Source organism: Chanodichthys erythropterus, chromosome 23 (genome assembly GCF_024489055.1).
Source record: "Chanodichthys erythropterus isolate Z2021 chromosome 23, ASM2448905v1, whole genome shotgun sequence".
NCBI lineage: Eukaryota > Metazoa > Chordata > Actinopteri > Cypriniformes > Xenocyprididae > Chanodichthys > Chanodichthys erythropterus.
Genome location: NC_090243.1, coordinates 17,368,979 through 17,396,456, shown reverse-complemented (window position 1 = coordinate 17,396,456; position 27,478 = coordinate 17,368,979). Strand labels below are relative to the sequence as shown.

The 27,478-nt window shown below is 40.5% G+C and overlaps 3 protein-coding genes across 5 annotated transcripts; 2 read left to right on the top strand and 1 right to left on the bottom strand.

The window, feature by feature from the left end:
- The first annotated feature begins 1,477 nt into the window (after positions 1-1,477).
- ccr10 (chemokine (C-C motif) receptor 10) lies at positions 1,478-2,713 on the top strand. The gene has a single exon (XM_067378661.1). The coding sequence runs from the start codon at positions 1,478-1,480 to the stop codon at positions 2,711-2,713; it is 1,236 nt and encodes a 411-aa protein (XP_067234762.1).
- Positions 2,714-13,790: 11,077 nt separating this feature from the next.
- Positions 13,791-25,535, bottom strand: LOC137014197 (G2/M phase-specific E3 ubiquitin-protein ligase-like). Of its 3 annotated transcripts, none has more exons than XM_067378384.1 (12): positions 25,180-25,535; positions 23,743-23,865; positions 22,904-23,157; positions 22,287-22,803; positions 21,079-21,156; positions 20,949-20,996; positions 16,997-17,073; positions 16,765-16,899; positions 16,190-16,368; positions 15,705-15,877; positions 15,403-15,617; positions 13,791-14,998 (listed from the first exon to the last, which is right to left on the bottom strand). In XM_067378384.1, exons 7-12 carry the CDS (start codon positions 17,028-17,030, stop codon positions 14,754-14,756), a joined length of 981 nt encoding a protein of 326 aa, XP_067234485.1. In that variant the 5' UTR covers positions 17,031-17,073; positions 20,949-20,996; positions 21,079-21,156; positions 22,287-22,803; positions 22,904-23,157; positions 23,743-23,865; positions 25,180-25,535; the 3' UTR covers positions 13,791-14,753. The 3 variants fall into 3 exon arrangements, with proteins under 3 accessions (XP_067234485.1, XP_067234486.1, XP_067234487.1); XM_067378385.1 differs by having other exon boundaries at positions 17,044-17,073; XM_067378386.1 differs by lacking the exon at positions 16,765-16,899 and having other exon boundaries at positions 17,044-17,073.
- Positions 17,190-20,316, top strand: LOC137013677 (dentin sialophosphoprotein-like). Its single transcript, XM_067377656.1, has 5 exons — positions 17,190-17,224; positions 17,366-17,508; positions 17,562-18,347; positions 18,991-19,374; positions 19,637-20,316. Exons 1-5 carry the CDS (start codon positions 17,190-17,192, stop codon positions 20,314-20,316), a joined length of 2,028 nt encoding a protein of 675 aa, XP_067233757.1.
- Positions 25,536-27,478: the final 1,943 nt, after the last annotated feature.

Here is a 27,478-nt window from a genome sequence, read left to right as displayed (position 1 = left end):
AAACATGACTTTTCAAGAGCGCCCCTAGTGCTGAAAGCATGCAACAACACAACCGTATTGACTACTTTAACCTTGACATATGAAATGAAAGTCAGGAAAATCAATAAAGCAGTTTATTACTGCTCCAGTTTATTGAACCTTAAATGAGATGTAAAAAAAAAAAAAAAAAATGTGTTTTTGAGTAACATATTTAATAAATCAGGCTTTAAAGGGTTAGTTCACCCAAAAAAGACTTACTTATTACTTACCATCCTCGGAACACAAATGAAGATATTTTAGTTGAAATCCGATGGTTCAGTGCATAGCCAGCAATGACATTTCCTCTCTCAAGATCCATTAATGTACTAAAAACATATTTAAATCAGTTCATGTGAGTTCAGTGGTTCAATATTAATATTATAAAGTGACAAGAATATTTTTGGTGCACCAAAAAAACAAAATAACGACTTATATAGTGATGGCTGATTTCAAAACACTGCTTCAGGAAGCTTCGGAGAAAAATGAATCAGTGTATCGAATCAGCTGTTCGGAGCGCAAAAGTCATGTGATTTCAGCAGTCTGCCGGTTTGAAACATGATCCAAATCATGATTCGATACACTGATTCATTATGCTCCGATGCTTCCTGAAGCAGTGTTTTCAAATAGGCCATCACTAAATAAGTCGTTTTTTTTTTTTTGGCACACCAAAAAATTCTCGCTGCTTTATAATATTAATATTGAACCACTGTACTCACATGACCTGATTTAAATATGTTTTTAGTACATTAATGGATCTTGAGAGAGGAAATGTCATTGCTCCCTATGGAGGCCTCACTGAGCCATCCGATTTCAACAAAAATATCTTAATTTGTGTTCTAAAGATGAACGAAGGTCTTACGGGTGTGGAACGGCATGAGGGTGAATAATAAATGACATTATTTTCATTTTTGGGTGAATTAACCCTTTAATGACCAATTTAGTGAGAATACTGAGGTGAAGAAAATCACCTCAGTTTTATTCAGAGGACTAAATTGAACAAAAATATGCTATTTTAATTGTGGGTGGGGGGTAAACATATAACACAATGTAATAAAAAGATGAAAGCCGGATATTTGATACATTTTAACATGATTTTTTAACAACAACAACAACAAAAAAATGATATGATCATGGATCAGTGATGGATAATCAAGTAAATCTAAGTTACTTTAATCCATTAAATGTTCATCTTGAAATATTACTAACAATATAAAAGTTACTCTAACTTTATAAACAAGCAAAAATGTGGATATATTTGGAATTACACTAAAATGCATACTTACTAAAAAAAATATGAACTACCAAACAAAGGGCAAAAGGCATATAGAGTTTTTTTAGCAAAGTTTTGATAATGTTGATCATTCAAAAGCCTTGTGTATCATGTATTTATAGGGTTCACCTTTCACACAATTACCATACCTGATGAACTGTTTCTGCTTCTCTGCCATGTTTTACAGGTATGGCGATCTCTGATTCGACTACAGAAGATTTTACTGGCTTTACTTTTGACTATGTGTCCAATTACACTGATTTTGACCTCAACGTCACTGACGTTGCAGTGCTTTGTGAAGCCAGCAGGGAGCAGGAGCTGACCATTACTGCTGTCCAGACGACCGTCTTCCTCATTGTCTTCATCTTAGGTGTAATTGGGAACGGGCTGGTCATTGCCACTTTCGCTCTGTACCGCCGTCTGCGTCTGCGCTGCATGACCGACGTCTTCCTCTTCTACCTTGCTCTGTCTGACATGCTGCTTCTGCTGACTCTTCCGCTACAGACGGGAGAGACGCTGATTGGCAGCTGGGTGTTCGGAGAGGCGCTGTGCAAGCTAAATCGAGGCATGTATGCCATCAACACCAACAGCGGTCTGCTGTTGTTGGCGTGCATTAGTGTCGATCGCTACTTGGTGGTGGTTCGCACCAGGGCCGTGCGGAAGAAGAGTTCTGGGATGCTGTTTTACAGCACGCTTTCTGCTATTGGCGTCACAGTAACCTCTATCGTCCTGAGCCTGCCAGACCTGCGCTTCAGCTCCACAGAAATTGACATGGGTTCAAACGTCCTCTTGTGCGATATGAAAGTTTGGGGCGATGAAGTGAGTAAATGGAAGCTGTGGGCCCAGGTGTCAAAGATCGCAGGGTTCTGCATCCCTTGCGTGGCGATGGTGGTGTGTTACGGTGCGATCGGACGCGTGCTGATCCATGCCGGTGGCAAATGCTGGCGTAGACAGAGGACCCTGCGTTTGATGGCATTGCTGGTGGTTCTTTTCCTGATTTTCCAGCTACCTTACACTGTGGTGCTGCTGATTAAAATATTCACACCCACACCGAAACTCTGCGACGAGTGGACCAGGTTCCAGCTGAAGGAAAACGTGACACGCATTCTGGCCTGCGTGAGGTGCTGCCTGAACCCTCTGCTTTATGCGCTGGTTGGCGTCCGATTCCGAAACGACATCATCAGGCTGTTGACGGATGCCGGGTGTGTGTGTGTGTCGCATATAACGCCTCAGCGTGAGAACGGAAGCTCTGTTACGCCGTCCTCTCCGGCTGCAACCATACTTTCACCTATCTCCTCTACTTACCAATCCTCCAAGAAAACAGCTGGCTCAGACACACCTGCTGCAAACACAAACCAAACATTCATTTTCCCCACACCTATATCTGGTAAAGTGTCTTCGGTCATAAGCTGGTGTCATCAATAACTTACCTGCACATCCAAAGATTAAAAGTCCATCTCTGGTTAAAAGTGAAAAGAGACTACATGCATGTACACAACTTTTTTCAGCTTTCACAGCTTTAAAGGGGCATGAACTGCATTGTTTTATTGTTTTATAATGTTTCCTGGGATGCACTTATAATGTTAGTATGCTTTTTACATCCAATATTGTCATAATTTAGAAATAAAATGCATTTTTTCCAACCCTGATTTTAGTCCGCTTATTTGAACACTCTGTTTTAAGGGGCGTGTCTGCTGTGAGACTTCAGCGTAAACGCCCACTGCTGTGATTGGCTAACATCTTTCCATCTGAAATAGCTAAGTATTACTCTCTCTAAAACTTTTAGCACATTTTTACTATTACAGTTCTCAAGGTTAACTCATCGTGAAAAGTGTTGATTATAGCATTACATTTAGATCTATGGCATTATATTTAGATCGTGGCATGAAAGGTTGCAGTGATGAACACTGTAGCCGATCACAGATGTTGTTGAGTGCAAGAAAGCAGTGATCTCGTCATTGCAACTCAATTTCTGCACACTAACGAATGCTTTCATCATAATTAACAATGCAAATGCATTGTAAGAGATTCCTTGAATAAAACGAGAGTTTTGGCACGAGTCCAGAACTCAGTCACTGATAAACTTGCGCTGCTTGATTGACAGCTCCAGCAATTGTAAAGGGGGCGTTCTTTGATCGCCTTCTATAATTTAATCACAATTTAAATAAGAGATTATTTTCATTCTACTAAGAGAAACAACGTGAAGTTGACTATTTAGTCACTGTGGTTTGATTTACTGACACACAGACACAGAACTTTAGTCTGGCTATCACCAGACCAAGCTCAATTTAAAATTGAACATTGGTCTGGGGAGTTTGCTATGTATTTCCTACTGCACAAGAGGCGTGATCAACGAGCATTAGTCACGCAATTGGATAGTCCTTCAACCAATCAGATCAACGATCCGGGTGACGTACTTTGCAGAGCGATGCGAAAACTCCAGGCAGGTTTACCGTGTGTCTCAATCAGCTCCCTAGTTCAGTAGTCAGGGCACTGATCAGGGAATCAGCCACATTCACTTGCATCATGATATACTGATTCACGACCTAGGGAACTAGGGAGCTGATTGAGACGCAGGTTTAGTTTGTATTGGTTTGTAGCATTGATCCGCGGTTTGCAGAAGCAGCAATGGCATCGAGCGATTTTTGCAGGTTGCAAAAAAACATGAAAGTGAATGGTATTTACACCCACTCGAGCAATTTGTTTGCTAACTAAAGAAGTCATTCAGCATCGTCGAGAGTTTAAAAGGCGACTCTGATACTGTTCTGGTTCAGTGTAAATGAACGCGGAATATAACTGCCCTAAACTACGTAATTGTCATGACAACCAAAAAGAATCCTACCCTGTGTCTCAATCAGCTCCCTAGTTCAGTAGTCAGGGCACTGACCAGGGAGTCGGCCATTTTAAGGGCTGTCTCATTCGCAGAATCCTTCCAGGGCACTGAAACGTTCGCTCCCTGAAAAGTCCCACAATGCACCGTGAAAACCAGGGAGCATCGATGCTCACTATGCTCCCTTAACGGAAGTTCTGAAGCGCGAAACTTGAATCACGTGAGCCAACTCACTACACATAACAATACGCGATAGATGTTTTTAAAAATACAAACCGTTATTTTATTATATTTCAGCATAAACATACATCGCTAGACAGGTAATGAACAATCTAGCTAACACTTATAATTTATTCACGGCTGAAATGTTGCACGTATAAGTAACAAGCAAATAATTAATCATAATGTAGTTTAAATAACATTACAAGTAATGTCAGAAAATATCAGCTCTGTTATTGTTCATAAATACCAGTAGTGATGTTGTACAATGAGGACGTTGTCACGTCGCCGGAAATAGAGTCATAAGTGTCCCAATGTGTAGTGAACCAGCATCTTTTACTGTCCTTACCAGTGCCCGAATTCGTGTACACGATATACTGATTCACGAGCTCGGGAGCTAGGGAACTGATTGAGACACACCCCCAGTCAGCTCAGGCGGCGCGAGATTCAAGAAGCAGGGAGACGAAACATATAGAGCAAATAATAAAAATATTGTCTACCATCAAGGGGCACTGAAGTAAAAGAGTCCTGTACTCACATCGTGAAGCAAACCACCAAAATAACAGCAGAGAATCATTGTGTGTCATTAATCGCTGTTTGTAATCTTCCTATGAAGAGACTGTCGGATCAACGCTCTGCTACATTTCTCTCAGATAAGGTAAATGCTTAACACAGTCGGCGTCACTGTGATTGTGCATTGTTATTTTGGAGTGACGGTCGTGCGAGAGACGGGTAGATCAGGGCTGCGTTCAGCCCAGGTTCAGCCCCGACAAAACGTTGCAAAACGTTTTTTAAACGGAAACGGTGGTGGTGCGTTGAACACCCCGTTGTGATTACGCAAGAGATGTAACTATGGCAGCTGAGAAGGCCATTCTTTGTGTTCTTTTTGAAGAATTTTCGGAGCCTGATGAAATCGTATAAATACGTGTTTAATACTGCAAAATACGCTCGATGTTACTGAATAAAAGAGGCCATCCCAATCGAGTGAAGAGATTTGTGGAAACTTCTAATTATTGTGATACAACATTTGCCTTTGTTTATGAAAGTTTATGAAAGTATTACTCCACAATACAATAGCAAAATAGTATAGGCCTAGTATTTTTACATTACATTAATCAGTGTCTAGCACACATTCGGATATGGACCAGAAGACATTGCAAATAAATGATATTTAAACAGACTTAAAGAAGTTCCAGATCTATACTTGTGCTCTTATTGTTTTATTGTTTTAAGTTATTTTGCCATTAATGTAAATACACATGTGCAAACAATATACTTGCTCTTATGAATTTATTTTGTTAATAAATTTACATTAATTACATTTACGAGCTGTCTCTTTAATACCACGTGGTTTATATGTATGTTGATGCTGATTGGGTTGACATTTTTGACACACCCACCAAACAAGAGCAAACGTATCTCAAACCTGTTGCACACGTTTCCAGGAAACATGTAGTTCAACCTGGAAACCGTAGCAAAACGTTGCGCACCAGTTTGAGCTTGAACGTGCCCCAGATAGAGGCCGTTTCTCAATATGCGTACTTGTCTGTACTTGTGTTCTTGTGGACTTGTGAAACGTCATCAGTCGCTGTCCAAGTACTGTTCCAATTCAAAGTTCGCATCTAGCCAAGTTCAGTTCAAATCCCCGGATGTGTTCTTGATCCGCCCCTTTTATCGAGGATGCATCGAGAGGTGACTTGTGCAGACTTGAGACAGCCAGGTATCCCAGAATGCATCTCGTACTAACCAGCAAGCATCAATAGTAAAGAAGAAACCCCGCATAATTTAAACATATTACTGTTATTATATCATGATATGTAGTTTTAAGAGTTTTTCAGACGAAAATGTGCTGGTTTAAAACTCAAATTTGTGGTTTATTGATAAAGATTGCGCCTTTCTGACAATTTGATCTGACGTTGTCGGAGTTGTGAGATCCAGGTGATCACCGGGCGCTCAGCACTCATGTGCCCAGCCGAGAGCAGCCTTACCTCGCCAAGTCCTTCCGACGTTTGCCGCTGGCTCCGTTTTGGCTGAGGGCAACGTGACGTTTCATAACTTTATATATGGCTATTTAACTTTTGTATCCTACTAAAGCGCTGATTTTGTACGCTTGACTGAATTGTTTGCTTTATTTCTTATTGTATATTCTTAATGGCAATTATTGATAATTAAAACTGACATAAAACAAATAGAGACAGGGTTGTGTTTTATGTTATAGCCTATTTCATTTTATTACAGTGAAGTTAATCAGAGTATGCACAAATAGTATTACATTTAATATTTTTGAAATATATACGAAAAGAGGCAGGGTTGTTTAATATTTCGTTTTGTTATAAATATATGCAGACATTGCAGATAATCAATCACTCGTTGCCTGAGACTATTAATATGTCTTTGTTTGTTTTTTAAATAAAACGAAAAGAGGCAGAGTGGTGTTTTATAACAAATTTCGTTTTATTGTTGGCTAAAATATACATAAAGAGATAACCGGAGAAGCCAGAGCGAGCTGAGTGACGTTATCAAGAACACTGCTGTTCCATTTGCAGAATCACTGGACTTGTGTTCTCCCGTCCACAGGGGTTCGTTCTCCTGAGTCGAACTTGCCAAGTCCCATCTACCAAGGACGCGAGTCCGAAGTTTGCGAACTCGGTTTTGAGAAACGGCCCAGAGTTTGAAAGCTGCTTGCCGTCGCTTCTATATCGTCATCGTGTTATACCCGCCAATAGCGAGCAAGGTGGATAAGCCAGTCTGTGATTGGTTCCCGCAAAAGTGTAACAGCGCAGCAGAAATTAATGCACGGGTTTCCAGACTGAGTTGCCGAGCGAAATCAAATCGCCGGCAGATCAGGCTGGGTTTACCCAGACTAACAGAACATCTGACTGTACATGAATCATTACATACCAGATTAGAATTAACACGGTTACTTGAATGTTGCTGCATTACTGTCAAATCCATATTGTAAAAGTCGGTTTGCAAAGCCTGCATTGAAATGCGATTGATTTACCAAAGAATCCACAGTGAAATATACCAAATACAAATAAATAAAGCTCAACTGAGACATTCACGTTGATGAAAATAAATAACCATCTTCCTAGCATTAGGATCCTTTGAAAGGTAATGTTATTTTTAGTCCTGTATCGCACTTCTAACGTTGCAATGATGAAGTGGGCATTGATTTCTTTTGTGGAGGCGGCGTTTCACCTATCTATGACAGGCACATTCCAGGACCAATCGTTCGCTGGGCCTGGTGTCAATACCATAGACTGTAAAAAAATATGGACGTAGCGTCCGTGACGTCACCCATAGAGTTCTGAACAGCAGTTTTGACGCCTAAATGAGGACGCGGCCATCTTAGCTGCGCGTCACCGCACGTCACTCCCGGATAACTGAAAATGGGCAAAGAGGCGGGGAGGTGGTTTGAGTTGATATGACTGGTTGCTGAAACCACGCCCGCCTAGCTCGATGTGACCATGTTAGCAAGCAAAGGAGCTTTCTATCTATCTTAGATACGATCTAAAATATTAATGAAGAGTTTTATCATCAGAACGTTTACTGTCAATCTACGGTGTTTCTTTAAGATATAGATGCTCCAACACCAGTAGTGTTGGGTGTGCAAATAACAACATGGAAAATCAAAATGGGACTTCATACCTTTATAATGAAAAAGAGATCGCGAGATGAATCCAATCTGTGGCACTTGGGTAAAATATGAGTGTCCATTGCAAAACAAAAAAACATTTCACATTTCTTCTGAATGATCTGCTCTCTGTCATCGTTCTTCAAGAAAGGATGCAATCTGAGCAGCGTTTATGTTGTAAAACTGTATACGATCGTATCTAACAAACAAATGTGCCTGTGTCCAAAGTATATTTTGTTTTAAAATAGTGCAGCAGCTTTAGTTATAATATCCAAGCAGTGCTGTCAGAGTTGTATATCCTCCTGGTATTGTCATTGTAGTTAATCTCACAAACAAAACTTTCAGCCAATGCCACGATCCAACAACGTGTGTTCTGTGTCTCTTCCCCATGCATGCACATCTACACAGACACACATCAGTCTCGAATATTATGCAGCAAGCCATATTTTATAATTGTATAAAATAATCGAGAAAAAAAAGCACAAAAACGGCTGAGATGCCAAATTCAGCGGCAGCTGAGGTAACATGACGGCTCAGACAGCAGCGCAATCTACCTGTCACTCAAGTGACCACGCCCTTAATTATGCAGAACTTTAAGGCTTAATATAATTTAAACGGATAAGTTATAAAAAAATTCACCCCCCTCAGAGTTGTCATGAAGGGCAAAAATAGCAGTATAGACCAAAACCACAATTTGAACCAACTTGTAAACATGTTTTTTTCTGCTATAAACTTGGCCAATTTAACATGGGACTCTGAGATTCTGCTCTCTTTTGGAGCCTGTCCCTAGCGGCCAGTCGATAAATCGCAGTTTAAGTTACTTCCGTATTGGCTTCACGAGAGAAAGGGGGAGGTTGCCGCTTGGTCAATACAAGCTTTTACAGGTCTAACAAGGAGGTTTTAAGTTCTGAAAATTACAGGATATAGTATGATGAACGCTCAAGTAAAAGTTGATTTCTCAATTCATGACCCCTTTAAATCAGCACCATAAAAATATGAAATCTTACGAGGATCATAATCATTTTTTTATTTTTTATTTTTTTATTTAGTTTGTTGTGCTAGTCTAAAAATGTTAGGTTTCATAATTTCTACATTTTGACTGTTTTGGCTAACTTCAACTTCATTTGCTCCCAATAACTTCCTGACTTCATTTCCTGCTTACAAAGTGAAAAAAAAAAAAAAAAAACCTAGGGCTGTTTCAGAGATATAGAAATTGCATACATTACAAATAATAAAAAATGAATACATTAAAAAATATTTTGTTTTAAATAAATTGTGCATATTTTTACCATTAAAATAAATGTTTGTTGTACATGTGTTACTCTTTGTTATCTTAATCTCATTTCTGTATTTTCTTTTACCTGTATTCATTAAAAATATTTGATATATATCTGTTAAGTTTTATGTATAATTTCCTAATGCTGAGTGAAAATAAATGGAATCTATGTGCTCTTCAGCACTTAAATTGTCTTACATTTTGCAACACATGAACAAGATTGAAGACCTATTTTAATCAGCATTTTCGCGCCACCTTGTGGTAAAATGTAAGTGAAGCTATGTGATAAAACTTGGGATAAACTAATATAAATAATAAATGGATATAATAATATAACGATAAATGAAAATGATGAAGATATATGTGAAGTGAAAATGTATAAGATGTTATACAAATACTTTTGCTAAAAGCATCTATAAAAGGGATATTTCACCCCAAAATTAAAATTTTGTCATTAGGCTACTTATTCAACCTCAAATTGTTCCAAACCTGTATAAGTTTCTTCTGTTGAACACAAAATAATATTTTGAAGAATGTAGTAACCAGACAAGTAGGAAAAAAATACTATGGAAGTCAAAGGCTATGTCTACACTTTGTTTGTTATAATGAGAGGATTTGTGAGCGAGCAGAACTCAGAGTCCACTCACCGCTCACAACGGCAGAGTTTTTGTTCAGTGTCAACTTAAACACCTTTCGCCTTTGCGAAATCAACAGATAGACCATAGACTGTAAAAAAAAAAAAATAGTTAGATCCATATGCCCAGAACTCGCAGCCACTTTTATCCCATACTCAGTCTCCTTTAGCCCTTACTCGCAGCCACTTTTGTCCAGTCATGTTTCACTTTGGTCACGGACTCGCAGCCTCCTTTATCCATTTATCCCGGACTCGCAGTCACTTGTATCCAGTCATGTTTCACTTTTATCCCATACTCGGACTCTCGGAGCCACTTTTACCCGATTATCCCGTAGCCGTAGTCACTTTTATCCGTTCACTTCTCTGGGTTCGCACCCCACAGGTTTGCGATGGCAGCTCTATACTTGAGCTAAGTGAATATTTGAAGTGAAAGTTCAAGCGTACTGACAATGTCCTCTTTTAAGTATAACCCCAAGCAAGCTTTAGGTTTCAGGGTCCCCGACTTGATCTCCAACTGGAACACATGACAGCTGTTTTTCTCATCTGCTTTCCAAGAGCCAAACAACATTTCTTTTTTTTTTTTAATTATTATTATTTACTAAGTTTGTATTTGTTATAGCTTCCTTTATATTAATACGTTTACATAGGCTAGTCACGTCTATCCAAAGCGACGATGTAACTAGTAGATAAGTGTATGTTTCCTGGGATTCGAACCCACGAGTTGATGATACTAGCAACACCCTCTCTACTGCTTGAGCTAATTGCGAGGTGTTTTGGAAGCATGACTGCCCGCCTTGTAGGTGAATGTTTGAGTGCGCTTATGGCAAGCCATTTTAACATTTAAAAGTTAAGTTCGACTATCCGTAATTAACGTTGTAGATATCACCAACGTCTTTCTGACTAGTCCTAATTACATTTTGGATAGTCGGAATTGTCATTCGAGATATCTGTAACGTAATTGTGGCTAGTCGAAACGACAGATAGAGATATCTGTAATGCAGTTTTGACTAGGCAAAACTGAATTACAGATATCTGCAATGACGTCATTGAAAACGACATTCAACTCGTCACACATCTTAAATGACAATTGCAGATATCCGTAATTCAGTTTTGCCTAGGCAGAATGAAAGTTAACGATATCTCAAACGTCATTATGACTAGTGCAAATTATTGTGCATGACGTTGCTCTATTTTAGATATCTATAAATACGTAATTTCCCTTCCCTGGGAAGGGGATCATAGAAGAAGAAAGAAGCAGTCATGGCGTTGGCTGTAATCGAAAAAAACACCAGAAAATGGCATGAAATTCAACGAGCCCTCACACAGGGGATTTGTGGAGAGAGAGAACGTCGTTCTATTGAAAACTGTGAAAGAAATCTCGGAAGAATTGAGCATTTGCTATCACCAGACACAAACAATGAACTCAAAAGCAGTTTGGCTCAACTGAAAACTCTAATAGACGCAAATTTCCATGCTGGGGAAGACGGACGTTTCTCTGTCAGGCGCATTAGTTCAGGTGAGTCTGTTTATCACTGTATTCATGTATTATCATATTCATTCACGTTAAAGGGGAAATCCGGCCGTTTTAACATCTATGGTTTTCTCGGCTCACCCATAGACAGTAGAAGGGTTCACCGCGGGAGCTGTAGGAAGAAGAAAAAAACGACAAAAAATGCAGCGCAATCTCATGAAGCTCCGTGCAGGAGCTCTTCTGCCATAAACAGTATAGAAACCATAAAATGATTAGACCACCATTTACTTGCATTAAGCAACTCTGTTGTTATTTTTATAATTAGTATTAATATAATTGTTATATAATATATTGCCACACTTATGTGAATTATATTATCAGAAAACTGAACATTTGGCGTTGTCAGTCTTTTATTTGTGCTTAATGGATAAAACAACGGCGCTGCGCATTTATGGCTATACTAATTAGCAATAATTCTGACTTTATATTTATTAACGTGCTTATTTGTGCAATCATTAAATGTATTGGTCTTACACCACTGTTATGTCCACTGGTCACAGCAATAAATACTGTATTTTTGCAATTCCACAAGTCTCTCCATTTCCAGTGTAGCCTACTGGCCTATTCATTAACAATATGCAATTTCAATGCATGTATGAGAATTGGTATGATGGTATACTATAAAATTACAAAAAATAAACAGTCCAATGCTGCTTAAACACTTAAACTTAGTTGACTTTTTCTTTTTGTAGGGAGAAGAGGCCGACCAGCCATTGATGTTACCAGAGAACACATTGAATTTCTGCTGAAGCAAGGCCATACAATTTCAAAAACTGCTGAAATACTGGGATGCTCCTCATCATTTCTGTACAAGAAGTCAAAGTTGTTGGGTATACCTGTTAGAAGTATGCTGTCTGCAATAGATGATGGTGAACTAGAACAACATGTGAGGCAACTTCAGAGCCAATATCCTAATTCTGGAAATGAGGTAATTGGAGGTCTTTATCTTTAGGCTGTATTTAATTCACATTTGTGTGCCATTGTTTTGTGAATATCATGTCAATTTAGATCTTTTGACAAATCTGTTGCAGATGATAAGAGCCCTGTTGCGTGCACAGGGTGTGCTTGTTACACGGTCCAGGGTGCGTGAGATGTTGACACGGGTCAATCCTACTGCTGCTGCAAGGAGATGGAGCCAGACAGTTGCAAGACGTGTTTATCATGTACCTTACCCCAATAGCTTGTGGCACATTGATGGGAACATGCGTCTCATAAGGTTATTATTACCAGACTTGTCATTTTTTTAATATTTTGAAAAGAACTTCAGCAAGTAAAAAAAGTTTACAGCTATATTGTTTCCAGACTACTGTCAATAGTATTATAATCTTCAAAGTAATATTTGTTTTTCAACCTTTCTAGATGGGGTTTTGTGATTCATGGTGCAATTGATGGATACTCCCGTCTGATTACTTACCTCAACTGCAGCACAGACAATCGTGCCACAACAGTCCTTTCTCAGTTTTTGAAAGCAACATGCCTCTATGCCCTACCATCAAGAGTCAGATCTGACCATGGTGGTGAAAACATCCTTGTGGCTTTATTCATGCATCTAGTTCAAGGACTTGAACACAGAGGTTTCATAACCGGACAATCAGTTCACAATCAGAGAATTGAACGCCTTTGGCGTGATGTATTTTTGCATGTGTTGCAGCACTTTTACCTTATGTTCTACTCCTTAGAGGATTCAGAGGTTCTAAACCCAGATGATGATGTCCACAGACTTTCACTGCATATTGTTTATCTTCCTGAGATTCAAAAAAGACTGGAGCAGTTTAGACAGGCCTGGAACCTCCATCCGTTGCGAACAGAAAATAATTGCACACCAACTCAACTCTGGACAGAGGGCATGCTCAAAAACATTGCAACAGACAGCACAGCTGTCAACAATGTGTTTGGGGAAAATCCCTACAGTGACCAAAACATTGATGCCATCCTAGCGCAGTATGGAATTCAAACACTGCCTACACTTGATGAGGAAGAGTTCCCAGCTGTTAATGTAGAGCCACCTCAACTCATCCTCACTCAGCAACAACAGACATCTGTACACAATGCAATCCAACACCTTTCTGATCTAAAGATAAAATATCAGGCTTGCTGTACTGCAATTATCAGTATTTTGCAAACTCAGGTATAGTCTAATTCCAAGCCCAGAGATAAAAGTTTATTGGCTGCATATATTATCCAGGACTGAAAGACATTTTTAGTTTCAACAGCTTTAAGTTACATTTTCTGTTAAAATAAGGTGGTATGGTAGTGCAGCTGCAGCTGATGGCGCTAATGCCAGGTGTGCTAGATTTGGCAGTAGCTAACACTGTTGGTGCTGTGTTATGTTTTATTGTCTTTTTTTTTTTTGTAGTACTGTTGGCTGACAATATTCGTTTTGTTCCTTTCTACTCCCATTGTTATAATTCGTAGAAAAAGTGGAAAAGCATCTAATTAGTATGAATGAGATTTAAATGTTGAATAAAACTCGTAATGTATGAAAAACGTGAAACATCTTAAGGTTTAAATGGAATATGAATCAATAGACAAGATCTGAAAATGCATGAAAAAGAAAATTCAATATGAATGTTTGGAAAAGTGGAGAAGGATCTAACTATTTTGAATGGGATGAAAAGATGAATAAACTGGTAATGTATGAAAAACAAAGTTTAATGGCTTGAATGAGAATTTTAGATTACCAGTTGAGAGAGGTTTAACTGCCAAAAATACCTTAATCCACTAATCAGAACAGAGACTGAGTTGTGATGGGGACAGGTTACTACGATAAGCTGTTGAGGTTGACATCCAGCAAACCAGCCAGACCTTTAGTTTGCCTTCTCTGTATTCACTGTGTATTCATCAACCTGTACATAAACCAAACATATTGGCTGTAATGTGTGATTTCATCAAACTCATTGAATTATAAGCCCAATAATTCCTTACAGTTGGTTTATAAAGGATATCTAATTCATTAATCAACCTCAGTGTCATCATAGTAACCATGAACTATAAGCCCAATATGTCTCATAAAACCTAAAGAAAATATACATTTTCAAAAAAAGTAAAACATAAATTTATAACTTAACAAAAATAATTTAAAGCAAAAAAACTACACAAGTTTGAGTTAGCTGAAAAACTCAATATTGAATAACCGCCAAATGAACTGAAGTGAACTGTTACTCATGCAAAATGAACAGGATTACTGAATCAATTTTTTTTTTTTTTTTGAAGTGCATGAGATTCTATAATTAACATCTGAACCAGTGACTTTCTTCAACAGCATTCTATTCAATAACTTCTAAGCACAAATATAGCTCAAGTGAAAACTGAATTTCCAAGTTTTACACACAGTGACATCATGCAAGACCAAAGGTTGGAGCTTGCAAAATTCCCTCCATCATGTATTGTTTGAAAGCTTCATAGGAAGAGTGCAGCGGCAGGTGGAGTACAAGAATACAAGTATTGGCTTCTGGGAATAGTCTGTTGCCCTCATGAAGGAACTGAATTTGTGGACGGTGTGGAAATCCCAGTGGAGGCACTGTTGAAGCTCCAGATGTAAACTCCAATACCTTCTCTAGGGTGACTGGACTGCATTCTCCTTCTGTAACATAAGAAATAGTAGTCTGAGAAACCGTATTCTGAGAAACAGTAATTCAGGCCCCTTAAAACACATGTTGATTTTATTTTTAGCCCATGTCGCCTAGCCCTAACCTTTTGTATGCGTTACTTTGGAGCAATTTGGAAGTTGCATGCTGACATCAAGGACTTTATGGTGAATATCAACCACAAAAGCCTCAGTAAAGTACATTTTTGGTAAAATATTACAAAACAATATGAACAAGTTTAAGGGAGCTACCCATGTTCACACAACCAGACTTCACAAATGTCACTTCAACTATGGCATTATCAGCATTTATTTTCCTGCCAACCAGGACAACAAAATGACCACTAATAATTGTACTTATGAAGTCCATGTTATTATAACTTGTACAATAAATAGTATACCTTCAATATCAATTAACCAGTCACGCCAAAAGCATATTGTCATGTTTTCTCGTGCTCTCCTGTTGCTGCCTTGCGCAGAGAAGTCCACGTCAAATAAAGTGCATAGGTCCTTCGCCTGTAGTGGAATCTCCTCACTGACAAACATGTTGTAGAACACTGCTGGATTCTTCCTCAGCTCCTCCAGTAAACCAAGGGTTTTTAACCCCTCAACAAACCTATAAAAACCATGTTACAATGTGTGAATCACCCTGGGCCAATGACAGTTTCATTTTTCGGACAGATAAGACAGGTGAGGCACTTACTGGTCCAGGGCAGTCGCCAATCTTCCATTGACAAAGAAGTCTGCAGCTGACTGGACAAGGGAGTCCTTCTCCTCCAGGCTGGACACATGTCTTAAGGCACCTATAATGCTGAGACTATCTGCTGCCTCTGCAATTGCACCGTTCGCCTCTCGGACCGTTGTTGCTTCCTGTATCTAAAAAGACAGACAGGAAAAAAAAAAGAAAAGAAAAGAGAAAGAGATAGTGAGTCAGTGAGGGAGTCCAAAATTGGCTTGTAAAGATACCTTCCCAATATAAATTAGATGTTTAAGCAACATAGCACTCGTGTTCATGAGAATGTTCGTGGATATCCTCACGGCTGTGGTTCAGCCGCAGCCATGAGGCCGAAGGCCGATTGACGCAGGTAACCTGAACACGTTTGAAGCAATTCATAAATAGAAAGTTAAAAGAACATAGGGCTGTCACAGTACTGTACATTCAATGTATAACACCTTTCTCCTGCTTACTTTTATTAACTGTTCCCTGAAAGTATGGTCACCAACTTCATCCACCGTGGCCGGGCGTGTTGGTATCCCACAGATTTGATGGAAAAGCCTTTCGGAAAAGAAATGTGGACCGACTCCTCCATGGACCACACACACAGCAATCATTTTTGCCACCCACATGTAAAGTTTAGTCTGCAAAGCTAAAATTAAAGAAATAACAGTAAAATCTTGCTCTGCTGTAATGCTTGTTAATTTAATACCTTAAAATGCTATGATTAATATTAGTGCTACTACAAAACTTATTGCACCTTTCAAAACATGTTTCAAAAAGGTGTTTCAGTACATTAAAGAAACGAAGAATCATGGAAAAATCCTAACCAAGAGTTAACAAATTTTAAGGCAAAATAACTAAAATAAAAATAACGAGACAGACAACAAACAGGATGAAACCTGCCCAACACACAAAAAAACAAAATAAACAATAAATCAGACAGGAGAAATAAGGGAGCAATCATTTTTAAATGGGTTTCCATGTATACACTTCTAGAATTCTGCCAGTTGAATGAGGACAGTCCTAAGAATTTGGGCTTCCCTACCTTGAGTATCAAGAGACAACTGTCGGTCTTTCTCATGTCCCTCAAAGATATTTGACTGGTGGACAGCCCTCATCAACAGCCTTAGGTACTCTCTTGTCGGGCCGCCTTCGTCAACTGCTCCTTCACCATTGTCATCTTCATCCACAAAGACAACATCCAATTTTGCTTCAGGGTTGAAGAACCTACGCTTAAATGCCCGCACGCTACACAGTAAAACATTATCCCTGCACACATTTATTTGGTTGCTTTTGGACAGAAGCTTCCATCAACTTTGCTGACCTTTTTTTCAATATGGTCTGTAGATCAGTCCTGCAAACAAAGAAGTTCATGCATTTTATTTTAACCACCTGATTAAATGTAACAAGATATAGAAAATGAAACCTCTACATATACTAAAAAAAAAAAAAATATATAAAATCAAGTTAATGAGAAAAACACACTCATCCACAGGTCCTCCAAGGTGATGTGTTGATACAGGAGACTGATTTTGTGAAACAGTCTCATCTTGTTCATCAAGAATAATGATTGGTTCTTGTGCAGATGAAGGAGAGAGTGATGGTTCATCATGAAGAGTCAGGATTTCTTGTGGTTGTGAGAATAGAGTGAGCGGTGGCTGGGTGGACGGCTCAGACAGCGGTGAGCAGGTGGAGGGCTCAGACAGCGGTGGCTGGAAAGAGGGCACAGAGAGACTTGGCTGGGTGGAGGTCTCAGACAGCAGTGAGCGGGTTGAGGGCTCAGACAGCAGTGAGCGGGAAAGAGGGCACAGACAGCAGTGAGCGGGTGGAGGGCTCAGACAGCAGTGGCTGGAAAGAGGGCACAGACAGCAGTGAGCGGGTGGAGGGCTCAGACAGCAGTGAGCGGGTGGAGGGCTCAGACAGCAGTGAGCGGGTGGAGGGCTCAGACAGCAGTGAGCGGGTGGAGGGCTCAGACAGCAGTGAGCGGGAAAGAGGGCACAGACAGCAGTGAGCGGGTGGAGGGCTCAGACAGCAGTGGCTGGAAAGAGGGCACAGACAGCAGTGAGCGGGTGGAGGGCTCAGACAGCAGTGAGCGGGTGGAGGGCTCAGACAGCAGTGAGCGGGTGGAGGGCTCAGACAGCAGTGAGCGGGTGGAGGGCTCAGACAGCAGTGGCTGGAAAGAGGGCACAGAGAGACTTGGCTGGGTGGAGGTCTCAGACAGCAGTGAGCGGGTGGAGGGCTCAGACAGCAGTGGCTGGAAAGAGGGCACAGAGAGACTTGGCTGGGTGGAGGTCTCAGACAGCGGTGAGCGGGTGGAGGGCTCAGACAGCAGTGGCTGGAAAGAGGGCACAGAGAGACTTGGCTGGGTGGAGGTCTCAGACAGCGGTGAGCGGGTGGAGGGCTCAGACAGCAGTGGCTGGAAAGAGGGCACAGAGAGACTTGGCTGGGTGGAGGTCTCAGACAGCGGTGAGCGGGTTGAGCGCTCAGACAGCAGTGAGCAGGTGGAGGGCTCAGACAGCAGTGGCTGGAAAGAGGGCACAGAGAGACTTGGCTGGGTGGAGGTCTCAGACAGCGGTGAGCGGGTGGAGGGCTCAGACAGCAGTGAGCGGGTTGAGGGCTCAGACAGCAGTGAGCGGGAAAGAGGGCACAGACAGCAGTGAGCGGGTGGAGGGCTCAGACAGCAGTGAGCGGGTGGAGGGCTCAGACAGCAGTGAGCGGGTGGAGGGCTCAGACAGCAGTGAGCGGGTGGAGGGCTCAGACAGCAGTGAGCGGGTGGAGGGCTCAGACAGCAGTGAGCGGGTGGAGGGCTCAGACAGCAGTGAGCGGGTGGAGGGCTCAGACAGCAGTGAGCGGGTGGAGGGCTCAGACAGCAGTGAGCGGGTGGAGGGCTCAGACAGCAGTGAGCGGGTGGAGGGCTCAGACAGCAGTGAGCGGGTGGAGGGCTCAGACAGCAGTGAGCGGGTGGAGGGCTCAGACAGCAGTGAGCGGGTGGAGGGCTCAGACAGCAGTGAGCGGGTGGAGGGCTCAGACAGCAGTGAGCGGGTGGAGGGCTCAGACAGCAGTGAGCGGGTGGAGGGCTCAGACAGCAGTGAGCGGGTGGAGGGCTCAGACAGCAGTGAGCGGGTGGAGGGCTCAGACAGCAGTGAGCGGGTGGAGGGCTCAGACAGCAGTGAGCGGGTGGAGGGCTCAGACAGCAGTGAGCGGGTGGAGGGCTCAGACAGCAGTGAGCGGGTGGAGGGCTCAGACAGCAGTGAGCGGGTGGAGGGCTCAGACAGCAGTGAGCGGGTGGAGGGCTCAGACAGCAGTGAGCGGGTGGAGGGCTCAGACAGCAGTGGCTGGAAAGAGGGCACAGAGAGACTTGGCTGGGTGGAGGTCTCAGACAGCGGTGAGCGGGTGGAGGGCTCAGACAGCAGTGGCTGGAAAGAGGGCACAGAGAGACTTGGCTGGGTGGAGGTCTCAGACAGCGGTGAGCGGGTTGAGCGCTCAGACAGCAGTGAGCGGGTGGAGGGCTCAGACAGCAGTGGCTGGAAAGAGGGCACAGAGAGACTTGGCTGGGTGGAGGGCTCAGACAGCGGTGAGCGGGTGGAGGGCTCAGACAGCAGTGGCTGGAAAGAGGGCACAGAGAGACTTGGCTGGGTGGAGGTCTCAGACAGCAGTGAGCGGGTTGAGGTCTGACAGCAGTGAGCGGGTTGAGGGCTCAGACAGCAGTGAGCGGGTTGAGGGCTCAGACAGCAGTGAGCGGGTGGAGGGCTCAGACAGCAGTGAGCGGGTGGAGGGCTCAGACAGCAGTGAGCGGGTGGAGGGCTCAGACAGCAGTGAGCGGGTGGAGGGCTCAGACAGCAGTGAGCGGGTGGAGGGCTCAGACAGCAGTGAGCGGGTGGAGGGCTCAGACAGCAGTGAGCGGGTGGAGGGCTCAGACAGCAGTGAGCGGGTGGAGGGCTCAGACAGCAGTGAGCGGGTGGAGGGCTCAGACAGCAGTGGCTGGAAAGAGGGCACAGAGAGACTTGGCTGGGTGGAGGTCTCAGACAGCGGTGAGCGGGTGGAGGGCTCAGACAGCAGTGGCTGGAAAGAGGGCACAGAGAGACTTGGCTGGGTGGAGGTCTCAGACAGCAGTGAGCGGGTGGAGGGCTCAGACAGCAGTGGCTGGAAAGAGGGCACAGAGAGACTTGGCTGGGTGGAGGTCTCAGACAGCGGTGAGCGGGTTGAGCGCTCAGACAGCAGTGAGCGGGTGGAGGGCTCAGACAGCAGTGGCTGGAAAGAGGGCACAGAGAGACTTGGCTGGGTGGAGGTCTCAGACAGCGGTGGCTGGGTGGACGGCTCAGACAGCAGTGAGCGGGTGGAGGGCTCAGACAGCAGTGGCTGGAAAGAGGGCACAGAGAGACTTGGCTGGGTGGAGGTCTCAGACAGCGGTGAGCGGGTGGAGGGCTCAGACAGCAGTGGCTGGAAAGAGGGCACAGAGAGACTTGGCTGGGTGGAGGTCTCAGACAGCGGTGAGCGGGTTGAGCGCTCAAACAGCAGTGAGCGGGTGGAGGGCTCAGACAGCAGTGGCTGGAAAGAGGGCACAGAGACTTGGCTGGGTGGAGGTCTCAGACAGTGATGACTGACCATGAGATGTATGGTGTAGGACATAAGCTCCATCATTTTGTTGATCTGAGAGAATTTCCTGAAGACAAACATGCACAATACATGAGCTTGCACAAACCAAAACACATTCCGTTTTCATTTGGTTTTCAAATAAGGATGTACAGGTAAATGTGTTGCATTTTATTTCCAGACTCAAAGCACATATAGAGTTGAGGATGCTTTTATGCCATAATCCATTATTGACCCGGAGGAACTGCTCTCAACTGATCTTGATGCGGCTTCTTGCACCACAAAGATTTCACTGGCAATATCATCTTGTCCCACAAAGTCAAACAAGATCTAAAAAGATGTGAAACAGTCAAGTTTTACAACCCACTGAACCACTGAGAAGACACTTGATATTTTCTCAAGCTGAACACACATCACCTGGATTGGCTCCGACAAGCGGAATTTCCTCATATTGGTGTGTCCATTTGGATATTTAAATTTGATCAACACCCCATCTGAGGGTTCCTCACATGCAGACATTCGCCAACGTCTTGCCTCAATAGCCTGAAATGTGATCTCTCATTTAAAAAAAAAAAAAAAAAAAACAAAAAAAACACCCTTCAGCTAGTTTATCAAACTAATTTATTATAAACAAACCTTTTGACGTCTTTCCTCACAAGCCTGATAGACTAGTTTCTTCCTCTCCTATTAAAAGATCACATTAAAAGTACGTATGCATTCTGTAAGAGTGTGTAAATCATACATAAATAGAACTTGGAAGTATTACCTTCTCTTGATCCACCAACAAACTTGTATTATACTCCTGGTCTTGCTGGGCACGTATTGCTCGCCATTCTTGAAGAGCCTAAAGTAAAGCGCATTTTTTTAATTATATATATATATATATATATATATATATATATATTAGTACAGTCCAAAAGTTTGGAACCACTAAGATTTTTAATGTTTTTAAAAGAAGTTTCGTCTGCTCACCAAGGCTACATTTATTTAATTAAAAATACAGTAAACAGTAATATTGTGAAATATTATTACAATTTAAAATAACTGTTTTCTATTTGACTATATTTGACAAAGTAATTTATTCCTGTGATGCAAAGCTGAATTTTCAGCATCATTACTCCAGTCTTCAGTGTCACATGATCCTTCAGAAATCATTCTAATATGCTGATCTGCTGCTCAATAAACATTTATGATTATTTTCAATGTTGAAAACAGTTGTGTACTTTTTTTTTTTTCTTTCAGGATTCCTTGATGAATAGAAAGTTCAAAAGAACAGCATTTATCTGAAATACAAATCTTCTGTAGCATTATACACTACCGTTCAAAAGTTTGGGGTCAGTAAGAATTTTTATTTTTATTTTTTTGAAAAGAAATTAAAGAAATGAATACTTTTATTCAGCAAGGATGCATTAAATCAATCAAAAGTGGCAGTAAAGACATTTATAATGTTACAAAAGATTAGATTTCAGATAAACACTGTTCTTTTGAACTTTCTATTCATCAAACAATCCTGAAAAAAAAATATTGTACACAAATATTTTGTACAATTGTACACATTAAATGTTTCTTGAGCAGCAGATCAGCATATTAGAATGATTTCTGAAGGATCATGTGACACTGAAGACTGGAGTAATGATGCTGAAAATTCAGCTTTGCCATCACAGGAATAAATTACTTTGTCAAATATAGTCAAATAGAAAACAGTTATTTTAAATTGTAATAATATTTCACAATATTACTGTTTTTACTGTATTTTTAATTAAATAAATGTAGCCTTGGTGAGCAGACGAAACTTCTTTTAAAAACATTAAAAATCTTAGTGGTTCCAAACTTTTGGACTGGACTGTATATATATATAAAAATATAAAAAAAAGGCATTTCTCACAAATCACCATAAAATAGTACACGCAAATAAAAAAATAAATAAAAAAAACACACATACCATTTATTCTATACAGTGTCAAAATTGGTTACCTGATTTGCAACCACACTTTGAGCTTGGGTACTCTCAGCCACAGGTGCGGTCTCCTCTTGCACTGGAGCAATTGAGAGTGGTGGGAATGAATTCATGGATATGGCAGAGGATGTGGATGCCACCTGGTAGTACACAGAAAATCCAAATGATTTCTCCTTCAGCAAGAGAACACACACTCATAGTGGAAACAAAATACATCATTAGAAAATATCAATAGGTAGAAAAATTACTAAAACTAATCCTAGGGAATGTAACTGCTCAGACACCACACAGAATAAATAGATACATCTTAATACATATTTAAATAAAAATAAAATAAATAAAAAATAAAAACAGTTTATATTTGTATTTGCCACTCATCACTACAAAGTGCAGAGTGGACATAACAAAAATCATTAGATGTGCAATCATTTTAATATGGACGTGATCTGAAACCACTTGCGAGGTCTCATCTACTGCTGGAGCTGCGAGTGGTGGGAATGAATTCTGGGACATGGCAGAGGGTGGTGATGTTACCTAAGGGTAGAGAGGGTAACAGTTATAGGTATAGACATTACAGAGAACACATATTTATATGATTGTAGTATGATACAAATCCCTGTGTATAATTCCATACCTGCAAGACAGTGGCTCGTGGCACGATGTAAAGCCTGCTTTTGCCAACAACTGCTTTTAGTTCCTTCACAGAACTAACTTGCAATTTCTGGATCTTGCGTCCTTTGCCTGTCCTTGCCAATTCAAAGCCTACCAAATTTAAACTGATGCGAGGGTAGCTTTGGCAAACAAAGTTGTTCAATTCAGATAAACTCCAGTTTAACCCAATCTTTGAGTTTGTGTGTCCGGCCTCCGTTGACTCATGCACAGGTTTTCCTAAAAATGGAAGTGTAAACATCAGTATAATCGGTTCCTAGTGGCAAAGTAAAAATTTTTTAGTTGCTACAAGATCTTTCAGGACTCCTAGCATTCAGGAATCATATTTTCAGACATAATCGTAGTGTTGTCAAACCCCAAAAGTAGACCTGTGTGACTACCACAGTTAACCTAAGATCATTTGTGTTTCTACTAAGTTTACAGCTTTGAAACTAAACGAACCCTACACTCCTAAGAAAATTGCATATGACAGAAGAAAGAGCCTGGTCTCACTCACAAGGCCATCACACATTTGACCATATGTAAAAGAACATTAACATACAACATATGGTGTAGCTTAGCGTCTGAATGCACCAATGCATCAAAGAGAAAACTACTCTGCAATATTTCTTTAAAACAAATGCTAAAAGTATTAACATAGTCAAATGTTTCCCAATATAGAGACAGTATAACAAATCGGACCATACAGGCTCAAGCCAACATAAAATCCAAAGCAGCTCATTCCATAGCTGTCTCTGCAAGAAGGTTAGATAATAAGGTGTAAAAGTAAATAACAATTCTTATCTGCTTCAATCTCACATTTACCTAATCCATGTTTAGCCAGTTCCTCAAGTTCTATTGTGGGGGGCAGAAAACCATTATCTGGCCCTGGAAGGAGGAAAAGTTTTGCTTGCCAAATAGGGTTTTCCCTGCGGCCACCAGATCCTCCTGTAAACACAAATTTACATTTACATTACATTTAGTCATTTAGCAGATGCTTTTATCCAAAGCGACTTACAAATGAGAGTAGTAGAATCAATCAAATCAACATGAGAACAACAGTATGTAAGTGCTGTGTGAAGTCACAGTTATGACAGTAAAGTGCTCATAGCAAGGAATTTTTTTTTTTTTTTTTTTTTTAAAATAAATACACAAATAGATAGAATAGAAATCAAGGTAAGTGCTACCATTACTGGGTCAAGTGCTGACGAAAAAGATACGTCTTTAGCATTTTTTTGAAATTAGCCACCTCACGTTGTCTTCCAGTTTCTGCCATATGTAAGTTTCAGCGTTAAAAACGTTATTTTAAGTAAACTTTGTACACGAACAATGTTCCCAATGCTCCTCGAGTTCAAGTGCAGATTTTGTCGTCAATATCCTTTTAAACAAATACATAACGGTCAGCAGTAATTCTTGGCTAAAATGTTCCCGTGTGTGAGTAATTTTAATGCTTAAAATTACTGTAGGTTATTGTTGACAATATTTATGAGAAAGATTCACACTAATACACTTTAATAAAGATGCTGACATGCATGCTATTCTTGCAATGGAAATGCAATAACACTAACTTCCTTAGATCAGAAAAAAAAGTTATTAGTTCAGATTAGTTCTTTTTTTTCCACAGTAAAAAAAGCCATAGCCTGTAGGTATTGATTTCAGGTTGAAACAGTATCTAACAGGTAAATTAACGAGTCAAACGTTCGTTTAAAAGGATATTGACGACAAAATCTGCACTTGAACTCGAGGAGCATTGGGAACATTGTTCGTGTACAAAAAGTTTACTTAAAATAACGTTTTTAATGCTGAAACTTACATATGGCAGAAACCGGAAGACAACGTGAGGTGGCTAATTTCTCTGAATTTCCCTAAATTAGATTCTGCCAAAAAGATCTTTAACTTATGGTTACAAAAAGACCTTACCATATATCTTATAATACTACAAGCAAAGTGTCATGTTGTGTCGAGCCTTCTTGATATTAAAAAATAGCTATTTTGCTGTGTAAGTTAATTGCATTTGCAGTAGTTCTAGCTGCTAGTAGTGCCCCTAGCGAACCCATTAAAAAAGCCATTAGACCCTAACAACAGTCAATCTTAAAAGTGCAGTTTTTGTCGTCAATATCATTTTAAATGAACGTTTACTCCAGTACATTCACAAAAAGACCCTAGAATGCATTTTGGCAACTGTTTTGCTTTAAGTTATTAAACAACTACCCCAAACTTCTGATAGCACATTAGCAAATATGATGTTTAAAGAAAAATTACCCTGAACTCGATGAACTCGCCGGCGAAACAGTCGTCTTGTTGTGGAAAGTAAGGTTGAATCATCATTTCTCGCTGCCAGCTCCTGTCTTGCACGGGCTGCAGCATTAAAAAGACGATTAAAAATGCCTTAGCCCTCTGGCTGCTCAGACATGGTGCTAATCAGTGCTAATTACCAGTTAACAGGTGCGATTTGAATGATTAGAACAACAACACGCTCTGCTCCCGCCTAAAGTGCGATGCGGGCCTAATTTGCATAAAGATATCTGCAACGTCATTTCGCCTAGTCAAAACTCTAATTCAAGATATCTGTAATTACATTTTGACTAGGCGGAATGAAAGTTACAGACATCTCAAATTTCAGATATCTCTAATCAAAATTCATTTCAAGATATCTATAACTTGATAATAGATATCTACAATTAAATTATGACTATCCCTAACTCCAGTTTGAGATATCTACAACGCCATTTTGACTAGTCATAATTCCAGTTACAGATATCTACAATGTCATTTCGCCTAGTCAAAACTTAATTTGAGATATCTGAAAAGGAACATGTAGATATCTTGAATTGAGTTGAATTAAAGATATCTTTAACTGGAGTTATGACTAGTCAGAATCAAATTGTAGATATCTCAAACTGGAATTACGGATATCTACAATCCAGTTACAGATATCCGTAATTCACATAGTGGATATCTGCAACTGAATTGTAGATATCTGTAATGATAAACCCCATACAAATGAATGGCAAAAGTGACGTCATTTGTCCTAGGAAGAATGTCTTTGTGGATATCTGAAATGACAATTATGGATAGGAAGAATGTAGTTGCGGATATCTGAAATGTTCTTTTTGACGAGGCAAAACTGAAATACAGATATCTGCAACACATATCCAGTCTAGCTTTTAAATGTTAAAATGGCTTGCCATATGCGCTGACCCTCAGCCAATAAGGAATCTGCAATAAGACATTACGTCATCCAGCTCCGATGAGCTTTTTAATTCAGTTTCGTTCCCTTTTCACATCGCTATTCTTTGGCTAAATTCGGAAAAGTAATAAAGACATGGCAGAGAGCTATATAGAGCAATGTACTATTCCGATTTCAGACTTTTTTTTTAAAAAAAATCAAAAAGTTACGTGTAGGAACTGTGTGACAAACTGACATGCCTTAGTTATAAATAGACTTAGGGGGGTCCCCCTGATATTTTTTATTTTAGTAAAGATAACAAAGACAAATCTAATTACATTCACGCAGTTAGGATCCGGTATATTCCGAGAATTTATTATTTATAATCTTTAATGTTGCTGAAGTCTGTTTTTCGCTTTCTCTAGCTTTCAATTTATCCACTGCATGATGGGGCTTTGTATTCCTTACTAACATAAATTGGAAACATGCACTCATTTTTCGTTATTACTTTTTTTTTTTTTTAACTTTTTATAATTAGTGAAAAGTCAAAACTAATTATGTTGTGAAGAAAAAAATAGAAAATAATCGCGCATGACATTCTTTTAAGTGCGGTAGGTGAAACTCATTTAAGTAACCACTAGGTGGCGCAAAGGGACGGTTATAGCAACATTGTTCAGTAAGGATGGAATTTGTAACTGAACATAAAATAATGAAATATATTAAACAGGTCATCTAAGGTCCTTTTGAAGTTACTGACTGCTCCTTTATGACTGCTTTCTGAGACATTATGAAATAATTATTCCTGTGCCACTGCTGAATCTGACAGTGAAACCAGTGAGTTTGGAAGCCTGTATTTGAGACATTTCAGTGTATTTTTGAGTAGAGCAGTAGAGCACAACACCAAGGTCATGGGTTTGATTCCCAGGAAAAGCAAAAAGTGTGTATCTTGAATCTTGAATTTAAGTCGCTTTGGGTAAAAGCGTCTGCCAAACGTATAAAATGTCATGACATTAATTCATTGATTTAGTTTACCTGTGTAAATACTTAAATTTTTATATGTCTGTATATTTCAGGCCATTGATCATCAAACGACTAAACTGAGGATGTTCAAAAGGATGTGTACAAAAACTGTATCCATTAATACACAAAAGGTAAAACAACAGTTATGAGTTTAATAAATACTTTGATACTTTTGCATAAAAAGTATCTGCCGTCTCTCAGAGTGAAGAAAAAGTGTTAGATGTTCATTGTGTGCTCTGTGTTTCAGACTGTAGCTGTTGAGAGCACTGGCCTCTCACCCAATTCAACAAGTGACGGAGATGACGGGTCTCTCAACTGCAGCGTGACCAATGAAGGATTTGTCGTTCCTTGCATGAGCTTCTCTGAAGTCCA

Coding starts and splice junctions, on each gene's coding strand:
- ccr10 (XM_067378661.1), top strand. CDS start 1,478: ATGGCGATCTCTGATTCGACTACAGAAGATTTTACTGGCTTTACTTTT.
- LOC137014197 (XM_067378384.1), bottom strand. CDS start 17,030: ATGGAAGCTTCTGTCCAAAAGCAACCAAATAAAT. Junction 15,618..15,704: donor TTGGCGACTGCCCTGGACCA/GTAAGTGCCTCA, acceptor TGGTTTTTATAG/GTTTGTTGAGGGGTTAAAAA. Junction 14,999..15,402: donor CTGGTTAATTGATATTGAAG/GTATACTATTTA, acceptor CTTATGTTACAG/AAGGAGAATGCAGTCCAGTC.
- LOC137013677 (XM_067377656.1), top strand. CDS start 17,190: ATGAGAAAAACACACTCATCCACAGGTCCTCCAAG. Junction 18,348..18,990: donor GGTTGAGGGCTCAGACAGCA/GTGAGCGGGAAA, acceptor TGGAGGGCTCAG/ACAGCAGTGAGCGGGTGGAG. Junction 19,375..19,636: donor GGTGGAGGTCTCAGACAGCA/GTGAGCGGGTTG, acceptor TGGAGGGCTCAG/ACAGCAGTGAGCGGGTGGAG.